The sequence below is a fragment of the Lichenostomus cassidix genome, chromosome 15 (genome assembly GCF_008360975.1).
Source record: "Lichenostomus cassidix isolate B80296 chromosome 15, HeHo_3.0, whole genome shotgun sequence".
Classification (NCBI taxonomy): Eukaryota; Metazoa; Chordata; class Aves; order Passeriformes; family Meliphagidae; genus Lichenostomus; species Lichenostomus cassidix.
In genome coordinates, this window is record NC_139496.1 from 8,533,144 (window position 1) to 8,543,506 (window position 10,363).

Sequence of the window (10,363 nt, forward strand, 5' to 3'; positions counted from 1 at the left end):
ACTTTTAGAGCCAGTCTTGGGAGTACACTAATTCCAAATTCCAGCATTTTTTTCTGATTGTGGCCTCAAATCAGGAGTCTATAAACTGATTAAGCAAACACAAACAGTGGTTACATTTCAGTTGGTTTAAATTGTTAAATTTTAATTGAAGCATTTAACAAGTTGGTTAATTGATACTGAATTAAAATACCTTCAACTGAAAAATCTATGACACTTGTTCACATTTTCTTATTGTGTGAAGTGTTAGGCAAAACCCCATTTTGAAAAATGATCCTCAGAGACTCAGAGTTCATATTACTGTTTGCAAATCAAATAATTGTTTGCAGTTGGATTGATTAATAACCATCAACACCAGTGAAAACTGGTTACTATAGGTTGCTGCTATTCTCAAACACTGCTCCTCTGCACAAGCCAGCTCTCACTTCCAACCCAGCTGCAGTTGGCATCCTTCCAAAGACACACAGCATCCTAGCCTGTGGGACCACCAAGGATAGCCACTCACTAGGAGAAGGAATTCCCCTCTAAGCTCTTTGAATAACTTGTAAAAGCCTTTAAACAGAACCATCTTGGACATTGCTAGATAAAGAGGCCCTTTGAGAATTATCGATAAAAGTAAAGGTTTTACAGTCAGGATTTAAAAGTGATGTTCAACTTTCTTAGCATCGGTCATATATTAGAGACACAGACTTGAACTTTCAGCCAATGACCATTACTCTTAAAGAGTTAATTGGGCAGTCAGCTGATAATTCAAGAGTTGGATGCACAGGCATGGTCAGGCTTGACCAAGTCAGGTTTCAAAAGGCTTTGCTGAATTGAGGCTCAGGGTAGCAGTCAGGAACTTTTCCTTGAAATGTGATAACTCATTACCCAGCCTATGACTTGGGGAGTCCAAGCCAGTTCACTCTAGTTTGCACCAGTTCTTGGACTTCGACTTCTGTCAGGGTCCTTTACTCATCTCCTGCAGCTCTTACTGTACACAGCTGCTGCCAGAGCATGCCCAGAGACATGGCAGCAACACACAGCTCGCCAAAACCATGCACAGCTTCATCAGTAACCAACACAATAACGACAAGCAAGAATAGCAAGAACTTCATGACAAACCAAAGGGAGTGTAAACGCTGAAAAAGAACAAAATTATGTGTTAAAATATTGTCTCAGGCTCCTCTTTCTCTATATAGAGCAGAGTTTTTTCCAAAGTAATGAAAGAAAGCATCAGGAAATACCTAGACTGCAAGCAGAGATGACTACCTTTGCATGCAAGTTGGTATGGAGAGATTTTATGCCTCTTTAAGCAATGACATTCCCCTGATTAGAAATCAGCTCATAAATGTTTGGCAGTCATTGTTTGAATATGAGCTGTTCTAGGCAAAGAGGTGCAGCATCACACCCTCATTGCTGGCTAGAAGATCCCTAGGACAGTTGGTAATGGGGAGCAGTGGGAGTGGGAGGAGTTGAGGTGCATGTATTGCAGTCCTATATTCTCAAGCCTCCTGTCAGATAGTCCTAAGAAAGGGTGAATAAATTATGAAACCAGGAATGCCCTTCAATCCCCAAATGTTTATCTAGTCTCAGTCAAGTCACAGAGCAAAATATTCATTTGGGTGAGATAGCAAGTGGGAAAGAAGGAGGAGAAAGGACAAATAGATGGAATTGTTCACAAAATGCTTGCACATTGCACCATGCTCCCACAACTAGTTACCTATGACAGTGCAGATTAAGATGGCCAAAGCTGAACACAGAAGCACTGAAGTGTGTAACTTGGTTCTGGGAGACAGCTGTGAGCTTTGTCTCTACTCAGAGTTCTCACTGTCCTGTGCTTTAGTAGCTGTGGTTTCCTATTGCTGGCTCCTTGGTCTCAGAAGAGGCAGGTGTGTGGCATTGCTCAAACTGTTAGGGTTCCTGAGGAAAACACAGGACATTTGGAGGCATATCTGAATAGCTGTATCAGTTTGTTTGCTGTTTTTATTTCCTGCAAGAAAATGGGCTACAACCTTTTTCTGCTGGCTTTTGTCCTGGGTATTACTGGAGCTTTCCAGTATGGATTGCAGGTCTCCATTATCAATTCTCCTGCTGAGGTAAGCGTGGAGAGCTCAAAGAGTGAGCTACCAGGATTCCACTGTTCTCAGGCATTCATGCCTCTTTATGCAATGGCTAACCTTCTTACTTCTGCTTTCAAAATTAGACTTATTGTGGTTTCTTAGTTCTAAGAGTGGCTGCTACTGCTCTTGTGTTTCATCGGGTTTTAACTTCTGTCTGATGTGACAGAACTGGGAAAGAGGAGGATGAATAATATCCATAAAGTCAGCCATTTCCTCCTTACTGAGCTGAATTGCTCCCAGGGCATTCTCCTCTCTCCATCGCTCAGGGAGTCCCTTGTAGCATGTGCTTGACCACACACACTATTTCCAAGTGGCTGTAAGGTGAAATAGGACAGGGAAGGACTGTAGCTCTAGAGCTGAGGTCAGCACTGATATCTGTATCTGGAAAAGGAAAATTAGGGAAGGCGTTTGTCATCCTGAATGGTACCAAGGACATTTGGCTCATACTTTTACCAAACGGGAATGATGGGAAAAGATCAGGTAGCGAAACAATCAGGGTTTAGCACAGAAACAGAAGACCAACCTACCATTCTCTTACTGGCACTCACTGTTGATCTTTACTATTGATATATTTATTCATTGGATCTCATTGCTAAAACTTTGACTCCATGGATGTTAATGGCAAAATTCCGATTTATTTCACTGGGGCTAAGATTTCACTCAAGGTGTTCATAGAAATGTATCAAATAGACCAGTAAATGGGTAAGAGAACTAAAAAAAAGGTGCAGTTATGTTGACTGAAACCACTGGTTTCTTTTTTTCTTTTAAAGTACATCAAAAGTTTCATCCGTGAGACCTGGCTGAAGAGATATGGCTCTTCTCCAAGTGCACAGGTGGTCACTTTGATGTGGTCCTTTATTGTGTCCATTTACAGCATCGGTGGCCTTCTGGGCTCCTCGTCTGCTGGATATTTGTCTGTTAGATTTGGAAGGTAGGAAGAGTGATTACACCACTCCTGTCAGAGTGTGACTGACACAAGGATAATATTTATGCTCACGTTAATTTGAATGAATTCCAGGAAGAAGGCCATGCTGTTTGCCAATATCCCTGCTCTGCTGGGTGCAGCTCTGCTGGGACTCAGTCGGCTGTGTGGATCCTTTGAGATGATCATTGCTGGAAGGTTATTTTCTGGCATGTGTGGAGGTAAATTTGCGTTCCTACCTATGGTAATAAATAGTGGAAAGAGCAGTCAGCAGGATTTACCAGCCTGAGCAAATGGATCGCAGATTTTTACTACACTCTGCAGAGGACATGACTGCTGAATGCATTTTTAACTAAATAGGAAACCGCAAACAATTAAATTAGTAATGTCTGACATCTCCATTCCTCTTACTTCTATCTTTACATCTAGTCCATATAAAAGGTACTGCCAAAACATGCAATAGTTCAAGGGAACATGGTTGCTCAATAGACATGACCTTGGTTGTTCCTGTTGCTTCTTGCTGTGGCCGATGCTGCCCTCCCTATTACAGACAAGGGAATGGTTTTCAAGCCAATTCAATTAGAATTTTCAATTCTGATTTCCAGATGCCTCAGGAGGTTACATTCTGCCAGTGCTCTTGATCCCTGAGCAGTTGGATAAAGATAATACTAACTAGCAAAAAAAAAAAAAAAATTGAGAGGATAATAATTAATTCACTGAGCAGTTAGAATGTACAGCATTTGCCAACTTGCTGGTTTCAAGCACAAAATAAAGCACATAGTATCTGAATAGCCACTGGAATACGTCATCTAAGACTAAAGGGAGTGACCACAGTCCTGTACATGTGGCTGTAGGAAACAACATAAGAGAAGGCCAGCCTGCTGAAGGACAGATTTCCCAGGGGCACATACTTGATGAGTTAAATATTTAGCAAAGGCACAAGGCCATGGTGTGAGACATATGCTGTGTGTCAGGCAGCCACATCCTCAGCATTGATAAAAAGGCATCTCAGAGCCCCCCTATAGGCTCTGTCCACAGTAGACCCCTCCAAAACACCAGACCTATGTGGATTTGCATTGCCCTAACAGTCCTTTGTCACTGCAGGTTTAGCTCTGAATATCCATATCATGTATGCTGGGGAATGTGCTCCGCGGAAGCGCCGTGGGCTGATTGCCATAACAGCTTCCACCTCCATTGCCGCTGGAAAATTCGTAGGATTTGCTCTGGGTCTCAGGTAAGAGAGTCTGAAACATACTCAATCCATTCTGTTATTAAAATATATGCATATATCAATGCACACCTATGCCCAGTGACTGCTATTTGGGGCAGTCAGTATCAGGCTGATAACTCATAGACCTTGTAATAATTGTAATGTGAGCCTATTTGTATCAGAAGCAGAGGGATCAGCCCCTGCAGGTTCTTCCTTCAGCGTTTGTGCTGGGACTGCTAGTCCCTGTGAGCCTGCAGCTCCTGCAGGAGGATACAGGTGGCCTTGCTGTGCCCAGCACTGAGCAGCAGATGCCAGCACCGTGTGCTGCAGGCAGCAGACCTGTACTCCCTGCTGAAACTCCCGGGTAAGAGCTGCCAGGACACACACAGCAGAGCTGTGTCTGCGTGTGCTCACATGGCCAGCAGACATGGTTCCTTAGCCACTTTCACTCTGCTGGTTTTGTTCTAGAGAAGTTCTTGGAGTGGAGGCTCTCTGGCCAATTCTCCTGACAGCAAATGCAGTCCCTGCCCTCGTTCAGCTTCTCACCCTCCCCTTCTTCCCAGACTCTCCCCGCTACCTGCTCATTGACAAAAAGGACAAGGAGGGATGCATCAAAGGTAAGGAAATGGGCCCCAAAGCATTCATTTCAGGAAAAAGGGGAAAATACAGTAAAGCCCCAAATGAACCCAGAAGAGAAGTGCAGGTGGGAAAAAGACTCTTGCTCTTTTGGCTCTGAAACTACTTTCAGCTTTAATGAAAGTCAGCCTCTTCTGCTTGGATATTAGTGTGCTCTTGGCACTAGTACTTATTTCCCTTACCCTCTGCCAGGGTCCTCTTTGGGATGTGATCACACAGAGCTTGTATTTCCATCTATACAGATTCTGCCCTGAACAGTCAGAGTATGGATACAGTACTTCCCCTTGTGAGAAAGAGATGGTCTGTACTGTCGTGCCGTATCTGTAAGCATTCCAGTTCTTTGGTAAAAGAAACAGCAGCTACTGACAGAAACAGAGAAACAGCCATTGGGTTTAACTATCAAAAGAGAGAACTCCTTGGGTGTAAATTTATTTTTTTATATGTAGGAGTAATTTTACCTTGTCTGTGTTTTGGAGTGTGCACTAGAACTGCACCTTTAGCAGGAGGGTATTCAGAAGGATTGGTAGGAATGTAGGTGCGACTTACATTGAAAGACTGTCAGCAGCTATTGGCCAAAGGTGAGGTCATGATTAAGATTTATGGGTAAAAACAGATAGCAATGAACTGGATCTGTGTTATATCTGAAACCAGATCTCTAGGAAGGTCACACAAGAAAAGATCAGGAAGTTCTAATAAGATACTCTGCAAAGCAGAAAATAATCCTCTGAATTCATGTCTGTGCTGGTGAGCTTGGTTGTCTCTCCTCCTCTTGTTCTAGCTGTGAAGCAGCTCTGGGGAGATGGAGACCATATGGCTGAAATAGATGACATGATGTCAGAGCAAAAAGCCATCCGTGGGGAGAAGGCAAAGAGTGTTTGGGATCTGCTCCGTGACAGAGCTGTGCGCTGGCAGCTCATCACTCTCTTCCTTGTCGTGTCATGCATGCAGCTCATTGGGGCCAATGTGGTATGTGCAGTGCTTTGCTCTGTTCTCTGTACTGCTGACAAGCTTCTCAGCAAAAGTAAGCTCTGCAAGGAGTTGTGAATTACTGCAACAATAGCTGTAAGGAGGGATCTGTTACTGTTTATTACAATCTTTTCCCACGGAAGTTAGGGACCTGGGATAAGTTGAGAACTGTGTTTTAGCAAGGGTCTTCTAAAGGCATTTCTGTTGATTACCCTGTTATGATAAGATTATTTTCTATTTTGTTAATGCCTGGTTATTTTTTTGCTATCCGAAATGACAGAAGCGAGTGTAAACATGGCCACATGTGCACAGCTTTCACAAATTTCTATTCTTTCCAGGTTTACTCTTACGCATACAGTATCTTTATAAAGGCTGGAATCCCTCCTGATCAAACCAACTATGTATCACTGGGAGTTGGGATCACCGAGATTCTCTCCACACTCCTGTGTGTAAGTGGGTCTTCAGCTGAATTTTGTTCTGCTGTAACACATGGTTCATTTTGATCTTTACAAATACTGTAAATAGAGCTTCAGGAATCAAACTTTTGCAACAAATCAACCATGGAACCGACCACATAAAATCCTCTCCCCACACCCTGCAAACATGGGCACTTCTATTCAATTTCTGGGAAGAGAGTCTTTCTGTCAAAATCATGACCCATTCTGGGCCTGTCTCAGGAGTCCCAGTTCTGCCCTGGAAGAAGGGCAGATGTCATTTGTCAGTAGGACTCAGGGCAGTAAGAATCACAGCAATTAATAGTGTAAGCATTCCCACTCTGCTCTCCTGCCTGGCTCTCCTTTGCCTGCAGAATGTCACCTCTGACCTCTTCCGCCCAGACAATGTTCCCTGCAGCCCTGCAGCTCCCCACCTCCAGCTCCTCCCTGCAGCTCCTGGTGCTGCTCAGTCCCCCAGATGCCTTTACTCACCCTCCCAGAGAAGGCACCACATCCCAGTTCCAGTCCTCCAGCAATTCCCTGCCTGGCCAGTGAAGGCAGATACTGGAGCAGCTCCCCAGTGCCTGCCTTTGGTCTGTCCTTTGGAGCTGGCAGCATCTCCTCCTGCTTGCAGGGTTTCCTCATTGAGCGTGCAGGGAGGAAAACACTGCTGTGGAAAAACTACACCGTGATGGCCTTGGCTCTAGGGCTACTCACTGTCACGCTCTCGCTACAGGTAAGACCCCACTGATGCATTGGAACTGTGTCCATGTTTTATGGTGTGGCAGATATCATGACTATTTCCCTCCCCTCAAATAATTTTTCAGGGAGTAGAAGTGTTTTTTAGGCTAACCATCATATTAGCAGAGGTCTTTTCCCAGCCATGTACATATGGATTAAAGACAGTAGCTTTAGACAGCCAAGATCACTGCCAAGGCTAAATCCTCATGAAATTTCTGGAAGTAGAGGAAAAATATCTATGTTAAACATTGACATACTTAGCAGTGATGAATATTTGTAATGGAGCTGGATAAATAAAATTTTAATTTCTGATTTTATTTGCTTTCCTTTCCTACCATAGGACTCCTTTTTCTGGGTACCATACTGCTCTGTTGCACTTGTCTTTATTTTCATCATGAGCTTTGGCATTGGGCCAGGTTGGTATTTTCTACTGGAATCGTTTTGTTTATTCTGTCATTCCTTCCTCACCACAGCTCTTAGTGGAGATTCCAGGCATAGCTGTTCCACAGTAAGCATGAATCCCTACTTCTGATTCAGTGCAGGCATAGGTATTTCCCTCCATACTATGGTAAGAGGTAAAATTCATTTTCTATTGCATTCCTACATGCCTCCCTTCTGAAGAGCCAAACAGCACCTCAGACACTCCCAAGCCAGTTAAAACCATGAACTTATGCAGCGATATGAAGTATGGGGTACAGAAGCATCTTGCAAAATTTCTAAGTTTCCTTTCTTTCTCCAACTTTTTTCAGCTGGAGTACTCTGCCCCTTGCTCACAGAAATATTTATTCAGTCATACAGACCAGCTGCTTATGTTTTTAATGGTGTTACCAACTGGATCCAGCTCTTCATCCTTGGACTTTTGTTCCCTTTCATTGTGGTAAGGAAAGTAGGGTGTTTGTTTCAGTTCAGAGGAAGTTAGACCCCTCTTGAACCCAGAGCATGCTTCTCTTTTCAACACTTCATGCAACAGAGAGAGCTCACATTAATTGCAGTTCTGATGGCCTCTTCCTTTTTAGCCAGGAATCTATTGGAAGTGTAGCAAACCCACGAAATGCTTCCAACTCTACACACAGAGTGTGACACTGGCAAACACACACTCAGTGACAGAGGCACCGACACTGTCAGATGTCATTTGAAGCACAATTTATATCAACTAAGTCGCTGACCAAGTTCTTTTAGTAAAAAAATATACCCAGAGACTCTATATCATAAGAGAAAGAAATCAAGATAAAGTTTTATGAACATATTTTGTCTCTGTTTCCCTGTAGGAAGGTCTTGGTAATTTCTGTTTCATCATTTTCCTGACATACTGTGTGTCCATGGCTATTTTTGTATTCCTGGTGCTGCCAGAGACCAAAGGAAAGACGATGCTGCAGGTCATGGAGGAATTCAACCGCCTGAATTACCGTAAAAAGAAGAGACAGGCAGCCCTACAGCAGAGTAACTGCTCAGTGATGACTGTTACTAGGCTTTAAGAACAAACCCTCCACTTCATATTTTGCTCTTTCGTTACTGTAGTGCCCAGAAGCCTCACTAAGCAAGACAGAATCCATAGATCCACAAAAAAAATCACCTGCAGTGCAGGGTGCAGGGTGAACTTAGTGGTTCTGTCCAACCCCTGAAATATGAGCTGAATTAATTCCTCTGCAGAAAAAAAATTAAACACAGTGTATAGAGAAATAAGATCTTTGTCAGTCCCTCCAATCTTGCAGTTGTAAACTGAAAACACAGGATCTGCTATTTTCTTGGCAAAACAAGGACTCCACAGTCAGAAGAAGTGAGTCTGGAAGGTCCAGAGGTACAACAGACTTGCAAAGAAGACAGAGCTTTGACACTGAAATTAGCTGCTCCCATTAAGAAGTCAGTGCTGATGAGCTTTCCCAGAGAAGAAGCTTTAGTCCAGAAGAAGTGTTTAGCACTTTAATCCAGTGGAAGAGGAGTGTCTTGCGTATCAGAAGATACAATTTATATGCAATGTTCCCCCCACATTTACAATTTTGGAGATTCTTCTTTTGGGGAAAAAACAGGGATATGTCAGCACTGAAAGAAAGCATGAGCGAAGAAAGCAGAGCTGCAAGAAATCATGAGTGGGTAAATCCAGAGGGCAGATTCTCCTTCTTCATTAGCAATGACTATGTAGTGTGTCTTCAGCCTGGAGAACACTGAGCTCCTGAGAGTAACTGGTACTGATACAGAAAAGAGGAACACCTCTCCTGGAGAGCCCAATCTGTATGTGTGTTTGCTTCTCTCTCCAGGTCTCTGAATACTTCACATTTTTATTATAAAACCTGGTAAAATGGGCTTCTCATTTGTGTTCATTGCTATATGACATGATACTTTTTGGTCTTCTTAATGCTTTACAGTTTACTGATAAGGAAATAAGAAGCAGTGACTAGGAAAACACGTCCTTGTGATTGTGCCTGGTGTGGTTTTCATTGAATGAAGAGTTAGGGATAGAGGAGACCTCATCTTCTGGGATGGTGTTTTTGGGATCAAGGAATACTGTATCTGTCTTGTTTTGGAGATGAGATTTTCACTACCAACTGATACAGATGCTGCACAATAAATTTTGCAAAAGGATCTGAATACTGAGGGGCAGTTTCTTTCACAGCCCTAAGGCTCCTCATTTTATCTTCACATCATTCTCTAACAGTATTTGTGTCAGTGCCAAAAGCTTCTGCCAGGAGCTGGGGACTTCCCCAACACAGACATCCTTCCTATGACAATCATCATCTTATCAAAAAAACTAGATAAAGTTTATTGTATCAAGGCTTGAGATTAAGGTTTCCACAGTACCACATTAAGATCCAGCATATATTCCTTCTGGTCAAAAATGCAGGAGGAAAAAAAAGAAGCATTTGAAGTATTACGAAAAGTTCAGGTAAGGCCTTGATTATTTTGAAGGTCTTTGTTTGTGTCTTGGTTTGAAAGACAGGTGTCTGTTAAGGAAGGTGGGAACCTCCCTTAGAATAGAGAATATGACACCCCTCCCCTCTGAATTATTACAGCTTTGAAATCAAGAGCTTTCAGGCAAAGATGTGGGGAAAGGAATAACAGTTCTTTACTAGTATCGATAAGGAGGCAAACAAGCAACCACAACAGTAGGAACAACAAACAAAGCCAGAAACCCGGTAGCGGCTTTCTCTGAGCTGCCACCCTTCCCTTCGGTGCAGTTCCCGTCACAGCCAGCAGGGGCGCTGTTGGCCCCCAGCGGGGCAGGGCAGGCGCGCTGACTCCGCGCAGCTGCAGGGGGCGCTGTGGCGCGAGGTCGGGCGAGCCTCCCTCAGGCAGTAATGGCGGGAGAGCTGGGTGGGGGGTACGGACGGCAGCAGGCCTCCGAGCAGCAGGCTGGAAC

At 43.6% G+C, this 10,363-nt stretch overlaps 1 protein-coding gene across 2 annotated transcripts; it reads left to right on the plus strand.

The window, feature by feature from the left end:
• The first annotated feature begins 1,681 nt into the window (after positions 1-1,681).
• Positions 1,682-9,167, plus strand: LOC146430333 (solute carrier family 2, facilitated glucose transporter member 11-like). Of its 2 annotated transcripts, none has more exons than XM_085075923.1 (11): positions 1,682-2,075; positions 2,870-3,030; positions 3,118-3,242; positions 4,126-4,255; positions 4,700-4,848; positions 5,646-5,833; positions 6,172-6,282; positions 6,902-7,003; positions 7,349-7,424; positions 7,758-7,885; positions 8,277-9,167. In XM_085075923.1, the coding sequence occupies exons 1-11, from the start codon at positions 1,980-1,982 to the stop codon at positions 8,481-8,483; spliced, it is 1,473 nt and encodes a 490-aa protein (XP_084932049.1). In that variant the 5' UTR covers positions 1,682-1,979; the 3' UTR covers positions 8,484-9,167. The 2 variants fall into 2 exon arrangements, with proteins under 2 accessions (XP_084932049.1, XP_084932050.1); XM_085075924.1 differs by having other exon boundaries at positions 1,683-2,075; positions 2,974-3,030.
• The last annotated feature ends 1,196 nt before the right edge of the window (positions 9,168-10,363 follow it).